This window comes from Furipterus horrens, unplaced genomic scaffold (assembly GCF_987537825.1).
Source record: "Furipterus horrens unplaced genomic scaffold, mFurHor1.1.pri manual_scaffold_6, whole genome shotgun sequence".
Lineage (NCBI taxonomy): Eukaryota > Metazoa > Chordata > Mammalia > Chiroptera > Furipteridae > Furipterus > Furipterus horrens.
Genome location: NW_028327176.1, coordinates 175,450,214 through 175,470,600, shown reverse-complemented (window position 1 = coordinate 175,470,600; position 20,387 = coordinate 175,450,214). Strand labels below are relative to the sequence as shown.

General features: G+C 34.6%; 1 protein-coding gene across 1 annotated transcript in view; it reads right to left on the bottom strand.

The window, feature by feature from the left end:
- Positions 1-20,387, bottom strand: part of VTA1 (vesicle trafficking 1) — a 52,247-nt gene that overhangs the window by 17,575 nt on the left and 14,285 nt on the right. The window contains exons 2-4 of the mRNA XM_090280680.1: positions 12,599-12,693; positions 10,966-11,093; positions 10,326-10,401 (exon numbers count right to left, since the gene is read on the bottom strand). Coding sequence (XP_090136806.1) covers positions 10,326-10,401; positions 10,966-11,093; positions 12,599-12,693 — 299 coding nt within the window. The remainder of the gene's footprint in view (positions 1-10,325; positions 10,402-10,965; positions 11,094-12,598; positions 12,694-20,387) is intronic.

The following is a 20,387-nucleotide window of genomic DNA, read 5'->3' as shown; positions in this document are numbered from 1 at the left end:
TTTTAGTTCCAAAAAGGGGAAAGCAATACCTTATGAGGTTGTTGTAAAAGAAAATATCAGTGAAGAATCCACTAGCTGCTATATGTTATAAAATAAGACAAAACTTTGCTTAAAAAAAAACAAAAATATACGAGAATAACATCTGTCAGAATTTTGGGTGAAATAGTGAGTTTTAGTTCATACAGTTACTGGACCTTAATGATACCCTTGGATCAGTAGTACTGCTATCAACTGAGAGCTTATTAGAAATGCAGAATCTTCAAGCCTGCATAAGAATCTGTACTGTAAAAAGATCCCCAGAGGATTTGTATGCACATAAGAGTTTGAGAGAACAAATAGTTTTATTATGTTGAAAACAACTTTAATTTGCTTTTGCGTACAGTCCAGATACTTAGTTGAGTATTTTGAGATTCTCTAGATACTACAGATAGTATACAGAAACCTAAAAGGTACTGAAACCCAAATTACTGAATTTGTGCCATATTTAATTTCCTTTTCCTTATCAAACAACTCTCTTAGATATTCCATTTTAAAAAAGGTTCTATATTTTGATTTCCAACTTCCAGGTATGGTTATAATTTTTTCCACTTCACAAAGAAGCTTTTCAAAAGAAGTATCCACATTTAAAGTCTTCATTCAGTTCATTCTAGGGAGAAACTTTCTCTTTATTCTTTTTTGTTTGGTTCTTATTTTTGTAAAAAAAAAAAAAAATTCAGAGAATCTCAATGTACCCACGCCTGCCAATGGCAAGGGGCCACACGTGCCAGCCTCCTCATTTAAGCTACTGGTTCACTTGAAAAACTCCTCTTGCTAATTTCACCAAACACCCACTCCCACTGGTAAATCCAATGGCCACCTCTCAGGCATCATCTTCCCAAACTTCTCAGTAGCATGATAAACACTGAACCATCCCAACATTTGTGAAACACTGTCTATTCCTGGTTTTTATGACACTCTTGTCTCCTGGTTTCCATCCTATGTCCTTTGTTTACTAGTCCTCTGACTCCAAATAATCTTACATACCCTGTCCTAACAAAGATTTTAAACTGGCCGACTCAATCAATGCTGACTCTCATAGATGTTTACATAGGAATTGTTTTCCACATAATTAAATACTAGATAAGTCAGAGAAAATCCACATTCCTAACTTCTGGTCAAAAATGGAAGCTGTAGAAACAAAGGGCCCACATTTATTTGGTAATCATTACCTGAACTAAAGAGGCAGTCTCTTCAGCAGAGGCCCGTCCATTCACATTCATTCTCTCTCTCTCCAGTTCACAAACCATATCAGTTGCCATTCTTTTTTTTTTTTTAATCTCCCAGTGGGCTATTTATTAAGTGTACTATCTACCAGATTCCTACAGCATTTGCTCTTTCTTGAGTAGGTAACCTTTCCTGTCTCAAACCTCTGCGTTTTCTCTTGCCACTTCCCAGCATCTGTATAATTCATTCCCTTACCTTCTTCAAGGATTTGCTAAAAAATATTGCCTTCTCTTTAAACTGACTCTTCTATCTCCACCTTGAGTTTCTGCATGACACATCACTTGACAAACTACATTTTATTTATTAACTTGTTTATTGTCTTTCTCCACCACAGGAATAGGATTCCCACGAAGGCAAGGATTCTATGCACTGTGGTAATACTGGTACCTGGAACCATGCTTGATTTATAGTAAAATATTTGGTGATAGGATGGATTTCATGGTTTTCTTAAGAAACAACAAAAAAAATTCCAGTGCCCTGAATGACTGTGAAGATGGCTGTCCTGAAACCATTCTACGAAAAACACTGAACTGGAGTAAAACGTTTTTTTGCATATAGAAATGTGACTAATAATCTTGAGCACACAGTTTGACCTATGCTTTCAGGAAATGGTCAGTGGACAGGGTTGAGGGTATCTGTGAAACTCCCTGAATTACATGCAGAAAATGTAATATACATATACATGGAGAGAATTCATAGCTTTCATAATAATTCAAAGTAGTTAGTAATACAATAGAAATTAATAATCTCTAACTTGGTGGTAACAACACATTTATACTCTTAGTCCCTCTTAGTCCTTCTATTCTACCAAGTATATTAAGCAAAAACAGGGGCTCTATATAACTCATAGGAACACTGGACATAATATAATGAGAAATGCTTGGAAAGACACATTTCCAGCAAGTTTATTATCACAATGACTCAAATATTCAAGTATTCATAATCACAAATTACATGTATTTCCTAATGGAGATATACTAAGTATTTTTAGACTTCTATATTTTTCAAAGCAACTAAAATCTGATAAAGCAAGTTCTAAAAACTAGAGTAAAACTGTATCAAAATATCCTAAACATAATACACAAATATCTAAATTTACATAACCATAAATACATAAAAATACATAGCTACAATACACAAATACTTAAAGTTAACGACTCTACTTTTATAATAATATTTGGAACATACATTCCAATTAACCAAAGTATTTCCCAAGATGGTAGAAATTAACTGTTTAATATAAAATCTACTGGGGTAAGAAAAGGAACAAATGTTACCTTTTGAACAAACAAACAAAAAACCAACAAAAACTGCCCAGAGTTTTATGAAATAACATTCAGAGAAAAGTTTAAATACAGTAAAAGATACTAACATACACTTTTCACTCAAGTTCCCCAACTATTTACACTTTTCTATGTTTAATCAATCTATCAATTTATATATATAGGATAGGGCAAAAGTAGGTTTACAGTTGAGAGTATGCAAAAAGTTTATTCTTGTATACTCTATTAACTATTCTATTATTTTCCATACAAACAACTGGAAGCCTACTTTTGCCTCACCCTGTACATATAAACATACTACTTATGATAGAATAATAAGCAATCTGTTTAGTTATATATATGCATTTTTTTTCTGTAAGTGGGAAGTCACTGTGACCCTAATGCTTTCATTAAGCATTTTCTAAGATCAAGGACAACCCCATACACAACGGTTATTAAAATCAGGAAATGTCACACTTATGCAAGAATGCTATCTGATCTACCATCCCAATAAATTCTGTCAACTGTCCAAATAATGTCCTTGGAAGTTACCCCTCCCCTGGGTCTAATTTAAGAAGCATGCATTATTTAGTTGACATATCTTTTTAGTCTTTAATCCAGAAGTCTTTGTTAGTGTTACCTGACTTGACATTAAAAAAAAAAAAAAAAAAGAAAGCAGCCTACTTGGAAAATGTCTATCTATTTGAACTTGTCTGATGTTTCCTCATGCATTTTTAGCAGGACTGGCACTGAAGTGATGTATGTCTTTCTCACTTCATCTTATTAGGAGACACATGATATCAGTTGGTCCCAATATTGGTGCTAGGTTGCCTGACTCGTTAAAGTGGTGTTAGACAGATTTCTCCATTCTCCTCTATTTTCCCTTTTAAAATTAATAAGCAATTTGAGGAAAGATATTTAGAGACTACTGTAAATATTCTCTTCATCAAACTTTTAACCCACTAGTTTTAAACTCCATTAATTATTTCTAACTTCATCTTTACTTCTATACTCATTACTTAGAATTCTACTGTAAAGAACCTTCTCTGTTATTCCATCACTCGCTCATTCATTCATTCATTCATTTCACTTCATTGCATTGCATTGTCTGTATCCGTACAGATTCATAGATTCTTATTTTAATCAATGGTTATCACTTATTAATATCATTCTTATTTTGATGCTCAAATTGTCCTGACCTGGATAGTGGAAACCCTTTCAAACTGGTTTCTGGATTCTTCTGACATGTTTCTGTGATTACATGAAAACTTCTTTATTTTCTGGTACAAGAAGGTCCAACTGCATTTAGTACTTTTCCTGATGCTGCCTTAAATTCAGCCTCTTCTACAAGAATCCTGGCTCCTTCTATAGGTGATGGTATTTACAACCCAAAATCAGGCACTATGGGTGCTCATTCCTATCGATGCATCACTGCTTCCAGGTACTTTCAGTACAGATATAGGAACTATGTTTCATGTGCATGTATACACACAGCTATGATATATGCTGTATACACATAAATGGATGCATATATTGTATATACACACATTTGTAGTATACATATATACCATCTACATACATATACTGAATTTTCTCTATTGATCTAACATATTTAAAAGCAGGAGTTATTATGGACATCTCCAATCCAATTCTGATCCAACGCAACACAATGTAGTATTTTCCCATCCCATATTTTATGTTCTTTTCCCAGAAGTGAGAAACCTGATTCCCTCAATATATTTACTCATTTGCTCAATCCTAGTATACAGAGAAAGCAGTTTTAGAATCGACGACCTAATACCATCAAGAAAAAGCAAACCTATAAACAACAGTTCAATATTTAACCTTTTTTGTGGTAAAACTGACATACCTTGACATGCATAAATCTTAAATGTATAATTTGATGAGCTCTGAAAAATAGATATGCCTCTGTAAAACATACTTCTATCAAAATATAATATTTCTAGTTCCCAAGAAAGTTCCTTTATATTCCTTTTTGGATAAATTTCTCCCTTCCCCCTGCCCTCAAAAACCTAATTTTTTTCACTAGAATAAATTTGTCTTTAGGTGAAAGAAATCACACAATTTGTATTCTTTTGCGTCTTCTTTCCCTCAGCTAAATCACTGTAAGATTCATTCCTGTTTTAGGGTATATATCAGTAGTCCCTTTTTACATTTAAATAACAGCACAATTTATTTATCAATTCCTCTGTTGGTGGATATCTGGATTGTTCCCAGCTGTGGGCCATTATGAATAAAGTCCCTATGAGTACTCTTGAACAAGTCTTTCTCTGGACATATGTGTTCATTTCTCTTGGATAAACACCAAGCAGGAATTACTGGGTAAAAGGGTAGGTGTATGTTTAACTTTATAAAAATCTGCCAAATCTTTTCCCAAAGTGGTTATAACGTCTAACATATTTGCCAAGCAATGTATGAAAGCTCTTGTTTTCCCACATTCTAGCTAATATTTGATGTGGCCAGTCTATTCATTTTAGTTAATTTTGCTGTTTTTAAACTACTTATTCTACTGATGACTAAGGGGTGTGTGTTAAATCTCCAAGTACGATTGTGAATTTATGTATATTTTTCTTTTATTTCTATCAATTTTTGTTCTGTATAGTTTATAATTCTGCTACTCAATGCATAGACATTTTTAACTATAATATCTTCTTGATGAACTAAACTCTATCATTACAAAATGTCCCATTTTACCTCTAGTAACATATCTTCTTAAAGTTTACTTTGTCTAATATTAATATGGCCACTTGGGATTTTGCTTACTTAGTATTTATACTGTATTGACTATTTCTCTCATGCTTTCATTTATAAAACATTTGTATCTAAATACATATAGGGTGCCTCTTGTAAATAATATAAAGTTAGAGCTTATTTTTTATCTAGTCTGAAAACCTCTACTTTTAAATTGCGGTATTAGTCCATTTACATTTATGGTACTTACTGATACAACTGTATCTGGGCCTAAAATTTGCTATTTGCTTTACATTAGTCCCATCAGTTTTTGTTTCTCTCTCCTCCCTTTCCCTGCCTTCTTCTGGGTTGAGCAAAAGGAAAACGAAAGACTCACGGACACCGACAACAGTGTGGCGGCTGCTGCGGGGGGGGGGGGGGGGGGGGGGGGGAGTAGCTGGTAATGGGAAAAAGTACAATACAGATTTTAAAAAGCAAATATATATGTATAGTTATAACAATTTTATTTAAAGTTTATATCTTTTAAAAAATAAACAAATTTATAGGTTTTTAGAAAATGTATATATTTACCTACATACTATGTCCAATATACTTCATTCCATCCTATAAATCCAAGTTGCCATTTGGTATTATTTTCCTTCAGACTGAAAAACTTCCAGAATTTCTGCTCTTTAGTTCTTTAGATCTTTGGTGCAGATTTGCTAGCAATGAATTAATTTGCCTGAAAATGTCTTTTAATTTACTTTCATTTTTTTGAAGGGAACTTTTGTTCTTTATAGAATTCTGAGTTGATTGGCTTTGCCTATTTTGTTTTTTTTTCTTTTAGTACTTTAAATATGTCAAGTTCATTATCTTCCTGTTAATACTTTTTTAAAAAGAGAGAAGTCAACCATCCTTCAAAGCATTATTACCTTGTTTATAATGTGCTGTTTCCCAAGACTGCTCTTTCAAGATTTTCTCTTCTATTGCTGAACATCACTGGTCTGGCTATGATGTCCTCAGATATGGTTTTCTTTGTATTTATTTTATTTGAGGTTCACTGAGCTTCCTGGATCCATAACTTTTTTCAACCAATTTAGAAAAATCTATGGTCACTATTTCTTCAAAATCTTTCATTTTATATTTTATTTCTGCTTTCTCTTTGGGGGACTCTATATTTTGGACCTCCAAATCTAGTTAGTAGCAACACATAATGCATATCTATTGCTAAATAAATTCATCTAAGTAACTATAAAGTTGAGTTTTGAATAGTTTCCATTAAAATATTCATGTATTTGCTGATGTCCTCTCTAAATGTATTACACTAGAACTTTATTCATCAACTAATAGAACCAAGAACTAATATTTTTTAAGCATTCATATTGCTAGGTACTTTGTTAAAGTCTTTATGTGCCTTTTCTCATTTTTTATCCAGGACTACTTGATGAAATAGGTATTATAATTTTCTTCATTTTACAGATGCGGGAACAGGCTTATATAAGTCAAATAACTTACTCAAAGTCAGTTATGAAGTGGCACGTGGAATTTGAAGCCAATGCCTGTGTACTAATACGGCATGCAAAAACACTCCGTTCAAAATTAATTAAATATTAAGTGCAGGTGTATGTACAGAACACATGCTTTTGAAATTAGATAAATCTCTCCCACTCTAAATGGTTTTCTAGGCTAGCAGTAAGAGGTTGCTTAATTCAGAAACTTCCAGTGTAAGTGGCACCTTAAACAGGCTACCTCCTTCCAGAGGGCTACACATGCACATATTGCTCCAGCCATGTTGCAGCCTTATTTTCCCAGAAGTGAGTCCCAGATTGGGATACAAATGGGCCTCACTAGGGTCTTCCACAGAGGGACCTGCTAAACAACATGCGGTCCCAGAACCAGTGCTAGTCAGCCCACTGCTCACCAGTTAGGGATAGGAGAGAAATTTAGAGTATTTAGGAAATTTACAGCAAACTAGGCTTGTATTTTGCATGTCTTTTTTAAGTTTCACTTTTCTAATGTCAATAATTACTTATATTTTACAAAACAATCAGTCTCCAACAGATTGCAAATTAAGATAAAAAAATCTGGCTCTTTATGACTGCATCAGAGAACACTGTTCTGGGCTACAGCATCTGGAGACGAGGTACTCTTATTTTTCTGACCCTCTCAGTTCTCTCACTATAATTCGCAGTTGCAAAAGATTGAACAGAATATATCTAAAGCGCCTAAGTACAGTGCCTGACAGGTGGTAGAAGTGGTCCCCTTCCTGTATTTTATCACTACTAGGCCACCTATCATTATAGTTCTTTATTCTGCTTCTCTCTCCAAGTTAAAACACAAGGTCTGTGAGGGCAGAAAAACATACCATATTCATTTAATTCTTTCAGATTAGCAGAAACCCAACAGATAAGAGAGTGTTATCTTTTATAAGTGATTTTCATATTCTTCCTACATTAGCAGATTTGAACCTAAACCAAAAACTATAAAAGAAAAAAGGTAAAATGATATGTGCTCGTTAAGACATTGTTAGAAGTAAAATAATTTGAAAACACAAAAAATAGCTATCAATTATATTGATAATAGAGTAATCAAGAGGATATGGTAGGAAAATAAAAGGTGTTTTGAACATTTCTTTCTTTACAATACAAAGTTAAAGTTTATTCTGGTGACTCTACAGCTGCAAATGGGACACTGAATCCAAGAAGCTACAGAAATGTTGGGACTTTGCATAACAACAAATATAACTAAATACTGAAACTGAATTATGTAAGGCACAGTTAAAAGAGTTTAATGCGTATACCTCAAACAGAATAGGAGTGGAAAAACAACAGTGGAGGATAAAATAGACATATATAAGCAGTTAAAGACTAAAGGAAATATAGACTTTACTTAGTTTTGTACAACTATGAATGACATGAAACTGAAAGGGAAAAAGTATCGGGAAACAGACCAAAATACTGTGTGTAACTGAGATCTATTACATTCCAGAAGAGTTATGAATGTTCTGTGTAAACACAGGTCTGAATATGATTTCCATCTACAAATAGAGAAATAAAAAGCTAAACTATTACCTTTTGAAATACTAATTAGCCACTGTATTTACTCAACGTGCAAACTGCACTTAAGTCAATACATTTATTGTGTAATATTCACACAGTTGAGGCTCTAAAGGTGGACGAGTTGAGGGAACCGAGGAATTCATTTCAAGGGCTAGGACAATGTAGCTAAGACTCAAAGAGAAGGTAAGACTTAAAGCGGCTAAAATTACAAAGTTCCCAGTGCTGAAAGCAGGGAGAGTGGTAAGCAGACTGGCCTGACAAACATGAAATAGGATTGGTAAGAAGCACCACAGGAAGGATGAACTTGCAATGCCTGGAAATGAAAAGTCCCTATAGGTTCTTCAGTAAAACAATGACAACGGAGAACAGGTTGCATAGAAAAACAACTGGAAAATAATATGAAAATAATTAGGTAAATTGCAGTAATTTAGATGGTGAACCAGTGGCTTTAAAAAAAAAAAAGACAACTATTTCTTAAAAAGAAAGGTAAACCAAATTTAATTATAAGACTGAAAAATCTTTATGTACAAAAGTCAAAGGGAAGGCCTTAGGCGTTCGGTGTGCTCCCTCCAACACTGACCACCCCGTATTGCTAGGCTACCTTTCTTCTCCCTTCTTCCTACCAGGATTTTTTCTGACCTGACTTACTTTTCTAATCGGACATCCGTTATTCTGTTTTGCCTGCCTGATACTCTCCAAACTGTACTGAACTATCTAAAGCTTTCCATAACGCCATGTTTAAATCACCTCAACATCCTCAAGTATCTAGTATAGTGCCCCGTACTAGTACAACAGAGGGAAAAAACATCCAGATCAGTAACAGGAGACGGGAGCAGAAAGGGCGCTAAATAGTGTGGCTCCATCGGGCCTTCAGAATAGAAAATATGCCACCTGGTCAGAAGCATTTCAGGTTTCCACACTCCAGGTCTCAGTTTCCTCTTACACTACTCTGTCTCAAATAGACTGGACAGTGGGGTCTCTCAATGGGCATGGACCACGAACTAGAGGGTGTTCTGGAACTATCTGGGGATGGTTTCTGGTTGTCTGAAGCTGGGGAATGCTGGGTAGGTAAGGGCCAAGGGTGCCTGGTGTTTTGAAACAAAAGGAACAATCACACAGCAACGCTATCTCTTATTCAGCACAATTTTGAATAGTCCAGCACAACTCTTGCCAATGCAAAAACCCAGCTTTTAACCATCAAGCCTTCATTTTACATACAAACATACAGTTCTGATCAATTGTTTTAGAAAAATGCAAATATCTCATAGATTATACTTCATTTTGTTTGGAACTTTACTATGAGCTGTTCATTTTGAAAAAAAAAAATCGTATCACAGAAAGCAATGTTCTTCATAGATTTCAAATCACAAATATAACATGCCTTTATCAGTCTCATTATGGTTCTTTTCTTTCCTCCCTGTCTCTTTCTAGATTAGTTATCTCCCCTCTCAGAAAACAAATTTTCTTGCGACAGTGAAAAAAAAAAACACAGCACTCACAGCAATGTTCATCACTTAGCCTCAATTTGCTCATGTATAAAATGAATATGCATTCTACTTATATCTTAGAATGATTATGGAAACAAATTAATAAATGAAATATTTGTAAAATATCATGTTCTATATGTATTTTATAACAGAAACAAATCATAAATATTTCTCAGTAGAAATAAAATAGAAAATGTTCTAAAAAAGTCTCTGCCTGCACTGTATACCAAATAACAGTGAAGAAACGTAACAGCATATAGAATTAGTAATATATAAACATTTAATAATATCAAACTCAAAACCTGAGCTGCTGAATACAGTAGTCATGTATTGCTAAAGGGCAAAATACATACTTGAATTTAAAGAACATACTACAATATATATATTATTAAAAATAATGTCATCTTTTGCTTATAATTTTTAAAATGTGTAGCAAATTTAAAATTAAATTTTTTGTTTACGTTTCAGATAGACATGCTTCTCTAAATAAAGTCATAATAAAACTGAAAAATAGCAACAATACTGATCTTTAGCTATTAAGACAATAAAGAATATACACTCACTTCATCAGTGAGTTCTCCAAACACTGTTAAGACATCTATTAAAAGACTTGCAGTATAGAAGGACTTGATCATGTTTCTGGAAGAGAAAAGAGAGGTAGTCTAGTTTTAAGCAAAAACATTAAGATGTAGAATTAGTCATGTAGCTATAAGAAAAAAATTCCAATGTTTACAAAAGCATTCTGAAATTAATATTTTAAATAAAATCAGATTTTAAGATTACAATAAAGCTCCTATAATCTGTCGTTAGGAGAAAGTAACAACACTCATACACAGATAAATATGGCACAGTAAAGTTCAATAGATTATATAATTAGATTATATAATTATAGTACTGTATTAGCTAAGTGCAAATCATTTGAATTAGTGGAGTTGGAGTTCTTAAAATCACCATCATGGAATCAGGCTGTTTTTGGCTAAAATCAACTCTTGGATTTTGAGAAATGTGAAAGAATGGCTAGTTCAGAGTATATTTACTAAAAAAATAAATCTGCCCTGGATCAAAATAATCCTGAGATCTAAAAGTAATTTTTAAAAATCTGAATCATTAATTAGGAAGTCAGAAAGTGTTGAATCAAAACTGGATAATTCTGGTCAAGAGTAACTAAACGCATTACTTTTATTTTCCTTCTGCTTTACTTACTTGTGAAATCGTGCAGCCCGGTCTTCATTATCTGCATACAAAAACATTTTCAAAGCATAATTCTCCAAATGGGCACAACCAACTATTTCTTGACTAACCGCTTCATTATCACCCAACTGTTTCTTAAGCTAAAAGAAAATAAAAAACAAAGCTTATGATTTTGGACTTACAGAAATGTACACTTAAGCACAAATTATCCTAATATTCATTTTAGTAAATTATTTTATATTTATTTCAGTAAAAGAGACATCAATGAAACCTTGCAAAGAAACTCACAACTCAGGCAGGTATCCTGACCAGGAATCAAACCCATGACCTTTCTGTCCGAGATGATGCTCCAACTGAGCCACACCAGCCAGGGTAGGATTTTTCATAAATGAACAAAGTAAATACTCTCATAATTACAACAGAATAAATTAATGTCCAAAGGGATTTAGTGTTGGAATTTAGGGACATTTTTAACTATGCTTATCCTGAACAAAAACAGAAAAAACTCCTGATGAATCCCTTTATGTGATTTTATACTTTGCTTATTTTTTTAATCCTCACCTGATATGTTTATCAATTTTTAGAAAGAGAGGAAGGATGGGAGTAGAAAGAGAAACAGAGGGAGAGAAAGAAACATCGATCAATTGCCTCCTGTCATTGAACCTGCAACCTTGACCAGGAATTGAACCTGCAACCTTTTGGTATATGGGACAAACTCCAAGCAACTCAGTCACTCAGCCAGGGTACACTTTACTTATTATAAAGAACTGAGTTTTGCCTTACCAAAAGCTATTATTTTACCTATTATTGTTATATGTGAAATTAATAGATGTAATATATAGAAAAAGATCTGTTAGAGATGGTTTTACAATTATATTGCTCTGTGTAAAATGTATTCTTCTTCCCACCATCTAACCCCACCCTCAAATAACACCACCACCAAAAAGAGCTCTCAAACTTTTACTGCATGCACAGAAGCAGTGTTAGAAGTCTAAGGCCAGACGGGCTCCAGGGACAGCTTAATTCCCATCAGTGGTGACAAGGGGAACACTGAGGTGGCTAATAGTAGCAGATGACAGGGGCTCTGGGTCAGAAGACCAGACACATATATCAAGTTATAGAGAACACTATTGCCCATGGTTGCTTAATACAACTAGGCTTTGATTTGAAAAACTTTCAACATTTATGAAGTAACCTGTGAAATTATACATTGGTATTTCTCCATACCCTGTGAAATTGAAGGTGACTAAGAGCTGGAGGAAGAGAAGAGAGGCAATTGATATAATTTCCTTCATTGTTCCTTTCACTAAATAAATATCCCATTTCAATCATGTATGGATGGCATGAGGGAAGGTTAGAAAGGGTTCGTCACTTATGAAAGGATGACTCAAAGGCCATCTATAACAATATGGGACAGGATATAATAGTACAAGCTAAGATAATGGAACCTATTTTGAATTTCGCTTACAACTCCCATAGCAGTATGATATAAATTTTAAAAACTGTCTATTTTTTCAGCAGCTATAATGACACTGCTGACTGCTGCCAAGGGAAAGAACTAAAATGACAACACATAAATACGCAAATGAAATAAAATAGCATTTTAAACACTAACCAGAAAATAAATTATCACTGTTTAACTTACAGCTTCTAACTGATCCATTAACTTTGATAAAAATTTACGACATTCAGGAGTTTTACTATCAATCTTCATTCCAGTTTGCATCGCATATAACCGGCCTACAAAAAAAAGAGAGAAATGAATCTTATTTACAAATATAAAGAACAACAATATTATTCTAAGAATGTAAAAAATCCATGTTGACGATAACACATTTTACCATGTAAGGCATTCTCTTTTGGCAAGATTAAAGAAAAAAAAAAAAAAAAGACTAGGTCCTAAGCTTTCAAGGGGACCTGTAATTAATTGGTAAGTTGGGATACTCAGAAAAATAACCCACATGTAGAAGACCATGTGCCGAGTGTCAGATAAGTCGTCAGCAGCCGTCCGTCTCGAGAGACGATGGTGTAGCTTCTTAAGAGTCTATCTGCACCGCCGAGAATGGCTGTGCAGTCCGACTCGGGAGTGACACGGTATCTGTCTCCTCCCGTGTTGAATCGACATCTTGCGATGACACTGGAGTGTCCTCTCTAGTAAAGCTGAAGCTGAAGCTACAGAGCCTGGGCAGGATGATATGGAGGGTCTGCTGTTGCCCATGCAGCAGACCCCCCCTCTCTTCGCAGCTGAAGGGTCCAAGGGAAAGACGGAGTCAATACAGCTTGGCTTCAGGTGCGCCGCAGGAGTTGCCGGTGTTGACTACAACGTCAAACCGCCTTAGGGACTCCGGCTCCGGATTTTCTGTCGCGGTTTACTCCCCTAGCCTTTCCCCTGAAGAGGTATGCCGCAAGGCAGCGGAGGTTTTTTTGGAGTCAGAGTTTTCCTTCTCTGTGTCAGATAAGTGATGCTGATAAAAATACAATATGGGCTGGAATAATGGGAACTGTGATTTGAGCTGAGGCTAATAAAAAGAATTGTTTGAATCATTTTTATGTATATAAATAAAAATAAACTTTTAAAAAATTAATGAAAACATTAGATATAAGGTTAAAGTCAGACCTCTCTGACTTATAATAGCTTTTCCAATGATAAGAGCTGTGAACAGTTTGGTGATAATTGTGGTTATCACTGGAGTATACATGTTATCATCTGTAATGTATCTTTTACATTGAACACTATGTTTTGGAGGTCTGTGCTTGTGCTACAGTGCTCCACAGTAGGGGCACCGCATTCTAACTAAAGCACATCTAGGTAGTTCTCAGGTTTTAATTACAAATCATGTTACGCTACCATACCTTCTTGTGCATACATTCGTGAGTTTCCTGGGGTAAATATCAAGAAGTGGAATTCCTGGTTCACAGAATGTGTACCTTTTTCATTTTGAGAGGTACTCTTATTAAACTGTCCTCCTAAACAGGTTACTGTACTAACATAGTTATATCTGCAATATATAAAAGCACCCATTTCCCCCAAACTCATTAAAAACTGGTATTATTAAACTTCCTGCCAATTTCAGGGTGGAAAGTGGTATCTCACTATTTGGTTTTGCATTTTCCTGCCTACTAAATATGTATTTACCGGATAGTCCTATATCCTCCTTTGTGAATTAGGAATATCTATGAAAACAAAAGAAAAAACTTCCATCAAGTTTTCTATTGAGTTATTTGTTTTTTAACAAATTGGCTTGTGGCTGTACTTTATACAGCATGGAGGAGGAGGAACATAATGTTTTTTTCATCAAAAAGTAATCATGTGAACACTATCCTCATTCCTTGTTTTACTTTTCTCCTCATCATGTAATTATCTTCTATTTATTTACCCTGTCTCTACTTCAACTAGAATTTAAACTCCATGATGACTGCAATTTTAATATATTTGGTTTGCTGATGTATCTTGGCATCTAGGCTAGTACTTGGCTTTCTATAAATATTTTCCGAACAGATAATAGCTCATTCTGTCCCACTGATTTAAATACCACCTTTATAATTCATTATCATGTATTAAATTTCCATGAGATGAAATGGCCCAATTCTATATAATGTGCATCCAGCTTCCTTAGTCTACCTGGTCTTTTGGGTCTATTGCTGTTTTATTCACTAGTTTATAACAGAGCTTGTACTCTCAGGATTCCAATTCGATTATGTCTGCCCAATCATATCTTCTTTAAAAATGGATTAATATATACATAATACTGTGTATATCTGTGTGTGTTTAATTTTAATAATTTTATCGGAAGGAACTACTTTTTAATGATTAGGCTTTTAGGCCTATCTCATGTTTTAGAGTTTGAAGTTTAATTTACTATTGTATTTATTTCCACAAATCTAATTTAAGAGGTTGATCCACGTAGGGATTAATGAGAGGAAAAAAACTGGAGTTCTAAGAGCACTGTACATACTGAGTGCCACCAGCGTAAAACGCACGGGCCTCCGTTCTGACTGCAGGATGCCCAGCATGGGCCCTCACTCTGACACAAAAACAGGCCATGCTAATTTAAAAAGCAAAGAAGGCACCTATTTTAGTTTAAATATCCATTGCTTTGATCACAAGTGTGACCACATTTTCTGTCTTTTCTCTTTCTTTATCTAGTCCTATTTCTTTAGCAATCTGTCTTGGCTTTTCCCCATTTACCTGTTAGGTTTTAAACATTGATTTCCCCATTCCCCAGGCCCTTTAAAGCATGGTTGAACGCCCTCCCCTTTTTTAACCAGCCATATTTCTTTTAAGTTGTTCAAGTTCTGTGCCTGTTTCAGTCAGCTTTTTTTCTTAAAACCGACTGAATTCCCCAACTCTTCTTCTTTGTGAGTTGTTAGGTCTTTTCTTCCAGTATTTTTGTTGGATTTGTTTTTTTTAAGTACACCATGAGCTATTTAGATAAATAAACATATAGGCTTAAAATACTACGTCATCTTTCAATTTGCATGTTGTTTTAAAACACAGAGGCTTTAAATACATACTCGAAGCTATTTCTTCTCCCTATCACTTCTAAGCTTTTATTTCCAGAGACTTGATATTTGGTTATACAATTTTTCTGCTTGTTCTTATGGTTTAATTTTTCAAATTTAACTCTTTATTGTAATTTGAATTTCCCTCCAAGTTATTGGCACCTGTCTCAAAAATCACTTAATAATCCTTCCTAATGATTTGTGATTCCTTATTATACATAATTTAACTTTTTTATGTTTCCTATTTGATTTTGCTGAGATCTCAAACATCATCTTCTTATGTAACATCTATAACTAAAAACATACTTTTCCTTCCCCCTAATTTAATCTATGTCTTATTGTATTACCAACTTTCTAGGGAATTTTAAGTGTTATTACTTTTATTTCTAAGAGGAAGGCTTTTAGTTAAGAATATGGATTGTTAAAATATAAATTGAAGCATACTGAAAAAAATTAGCGTTATTGGAGCAAAAATCAATTCAAATAGGGTTATGCCAAACTACCAGTGGTAAGGGGTGCTCCACTGACAGAAGCCAGGGGAAAGGCTTATGTAGAGAAAGTGCAGAAACAAAGAGAGGAAATCATTTGATTGGCTACAGCTAAAGCCTTGGCTGCCTGTGATTGGTTGTCCTTAGCAGTTTGGTTTGGTAACAGGCATTTACAGGCTTAGATTTCGTTTTGCTTATATAGGCCTCCACAGCATTAGAGCCACACCAGTCTAATGGCCTTCGCTGTTTGTTTAATTTCATGCCGGGATGCTAAAACGTTCCCTAACAGAACCACTGCCCTAAGCCATATTGAGGCTGAAGCCTTTGAAACCTATATAACCCAGTAATTGGCAAAGCAACTGGCTGGGGTGTGGGGAAAGAATATCAATAGGAATGCTAATATTTCTATCTTAGCTTTTTAAATTTTCTATTTTTTATATCTTTTATAATACATCCATTATTAGTGTACCAATACATAAATGTAATTTATGAGTAATTTGTGCTTAATGTTTTGTTTTTTTTTTAACTCATGTGGATAGGTGACCAAAAGCTGAAGGATCGGTGCTCACTGCATTCTTACTCCATTTAAGTACAAACTGTTTTCTTTGCCAACAGAGCTCATGCCCCTCCCTCACGTCCCCACTGCTCCTGCTTTATCCCCGGCAACTTCTGCTTCACAGTCCTCTCCTCAGATTCCGTACCCCTCTCTTTCTTTATCTAAACTAAAACTGGATGTCACTTACAGAAATCATCTGCAGTCCTTCTGAGTAGGCATTTTTAATTCTCTTACACTCCTCCTATCTCAGGATAGGCAAGTATGACTGGTTTTCTCTTTGTACCCCACTGCTACATTCAGTATTTTCTCAATGTCTTCTAAACATGCTGGTCTCGGGCTCACGGCCCTCTTCCACTTGATCTTGTTATGCTTATAATCGCCTATGGACCTCCTTGTTCTTCCAACATAACCCCTGTTCCCATGGATAATCAATACTTTTGGCAAGAGACTGCAAGGTGCCTTTCCACATCCATTCTTCCCATCTTCCTTGCTCTTAAGACATTCCTAGGGAGTTGGAATGCGCCCAGCCAAGAGAGTACATTTCTCAGTATTCCTCAAAGCAAGTATGGCCATGTAAATACGACTGGTACCATTCAACCAGAAATTGCTGGGAGAGATTTCTGGAGTCACCTTAAAAAATGGGAAATTACAGCAGGGGCAAGATCTCACTTATTACTCTTTCCCCTTCTCTTCCCGGCTGCCTAGAATAAAAATGGGATCACTGAAAATCCAGTGGACATCTTAGACACAAGCAACCTTGGAAGTGGTAACGACGTGCTTGTTTCTAGATTTGAAATTGGAAGGAATGTGCATCCCTAATGATTTCATGGAATTTGCACACTGACACTGGATACTACCAATATCAAATCTTCTTTTAAATGAGGAAGTACACTGTATTTTACTTAGTAATTTTTATTTTGGATTTTTGTGATTAGAAAGCAAGTCTAATTCTAAAGCATACAGTGCCATGTTCTCTATTCTTATTGACCCTGACTTCTATTAATTGTATGTAGGCTCCCTTCCATGTCATCATTCCATAATTAATTTACTATCACAAACTTCCAAAATCAGTAAATCAAGCAGTCACTCTAAAGAGAATATCCTTTTTTTCCAACATTCAACTATGCCTTCCAGTTCACTGGTGTCTCCCAGCTTCTTCATGACAATCTCACCTCGGTTTGCATTCCTCTGCAATGAGCTTTGATTTTATATTTTTCTAAAACAGTACTGTCCTATTTCCTTCTACCATCGAGTCTTTTTTTACAGCCTTCTGGTAAAAGCATGCTCACCCATAAAGCCACGTAAGCTCTTTCTCTACACCTACGTACAAGCAGCAGAGACTGCTGGTGTATTAGCATTATTATAAAGATCATAATTATCTAATAAGCTTAATACCTGCCTTCCCAATCTCCCAAATGACTATTTCAAACAACCTGAATCTCATTAAAATATCTTAACCTCACCCAAAAAGACACAAAGGAAATCTAAGACATTAATCACTTGTTATCTATATATAATAACGACCGACACTGAGTACTGCACTCACATGAAATACAGTACTGACAGTTTCATTTCCCAGGCCTTTCTCGTTACTTCCTCACCATAGTAGTGAACACTAGGTGAATCCTACCATCCAAAGTGTAGGCAGCTACTCGGCAGACCAAGTTTGGGGGTAAATGGGTATCAAGCACAGGTAAGAGCCCAGATAATATGAAACGAGGTTGATTCCTAGATTGACCTTGGCTTTAGTGGCAGCCATCTCAGAACTTAACCATTCAGCAGAAATACAGAAAATTAATCCAGCCTTTTCTTGTTATCATTTGAAAGCAATTTATTCCTGTGTAAAAAGTATAATTTTCAGTTTCAAATTTGTCACTCTTTACTTCTATTATTGCTCACAATAAAATGGTGTCAGTCTGTCTCTCCATCTCTGTTGAAGCAAAAATCAAATTATTCCAACTCTGCTATCATCAAAGCCATGATCATCCTCCCTCACAACACAAATACAAACAAATATCAGCATACTGTTCTTTAAAAGTTAACCTCAATAGAGGTTGCTGATTTGCAAAATACAGTGTAATGAGAATACAGTTTATTGGTTTTTCCAAATGCATTTTTTTCTTGAATTGCATGCATGTTTAGCCTTTGCAATTACAGGGACATTGTTGTACAGAAACACAAATTAAGAAAAAAAATGTTAACTAATTTTAGGGAGAGAGAAACAACGGTCACTTGGCTGCCTCCCATACACGCCCCAAACGGAGATGGAACCAGCAAACTTAGGTGTGTGCCCTGAGTGGAATTGAACCCCCAACCTTTTGGTGTACAGGACAACGTTCCAACCAACTAAGCCACATAGTAACACTTTTAATTAAAGAACTAGATCATCTCAGAATCAGAGATTTATGATAAAAATTGTTCTGGCTTTTACATTTTTAAATATCTTATGTGGTTTACAGTTCTTAAGTAAAGAAAATGTATCACAAGATGCATTCTGTAATATTAATAAAGAAGAACTTGAGCCTACTTATGAAAATTAATAAAGATATTTTTGCCATAAGGGATGGAAAAAAAGGATCACATTCATATAGAACTCTATTTAAGACAAGTAACTCATTGTAGCAGCAGCAGTACGATGAAAAATTAATGTCTAACATGGAAATTACCCACTAAAACAGCATAATGTGTAGCTAAAATCAACTATAAGAAAATATATTTGATTCATTTCATCAAGGAAATGTGTTTATTTTTATGAATAAATATTATTTGAAGATGAGTAATGAGGCATATTTGCAAAAGGATTAAATACTTTCTGACTGAATTTTAATTTAATGTGAGGCATTTGGAGACAAACACTTACTAATGCTGAAGGTATGTGTAATTCAAAGTTCCATAAAATCTAAACATTAACATTGTAAAACATCCTTGTTCATACATGAGAAATTAAAAAAAAAAAATGAAATGCATGATATAAATACACAGAAGATACATTAAAAGCAATCGGGAAGAGTGATAATTTAATAGGTTAATAAATGTGGCACCTCTAATAGGAATCTTTGTGGTATAGACTAATGTCTAAAAGCAAATTTTATTCCAGTGAATAGAAATGAGTATGTTACTCTATTTAGAAGTATATTGGAAATATCTGCTATATGGTTAGCACTGTCTGTTGTGTAGGGACCTCTGAATCAAAGACTAAAAAGAAGGCATAAATGAATGTCTACTAATATTGTATTTACTTCAATCATTTCTTCACTAAATAAAACATTTTTGGAGCTCATGTCATAATCTATATAAATTAGCAGCTGTAAGAAAACTACCACTGAATTCCTAAGAAAATGTTGTGCTAGTACAGAGCAAACACTAAGTTTGATTATTAAAATGAGACCACAAATTTTAATTCTGGCTATTATGGATTTGCTATAACCTTAGTGGATAGGGACGTCGCATTAACCAACTGAGATACCTGGCCAGGGCCATTTTCAAGTATTTTATAGGAAACCATGAATAAAATGAGGAGATAAATACAACATACACAAAAGAATGTAAATAAAACTTCTAGAGATGAAAAATATATATCTGAAATAAAAAAATTTACTGGATGAGATTAATAGTAGTTTAAACACCACAGAAGAAAAGATTAGTGAACTTCAGAACACAGAAATAGCTACTCAAAGGAGAAGAACTGAAACAAAAAGAAAACTAGTTTCATTGAGGTGTGGAAAAACATCAAGTCTTACACATGTATAACTGTATCCCCACCAAAAAGAAAAGGGTAAGAAAATGTGGCAACACCAACAAAAAAGATGCTGAAAAAAAAAAACCCTGACAAAATTAAAATCTTCACCCAGCAAAAATCTTCCAAAAATAAAAATGAAATAAAAGTT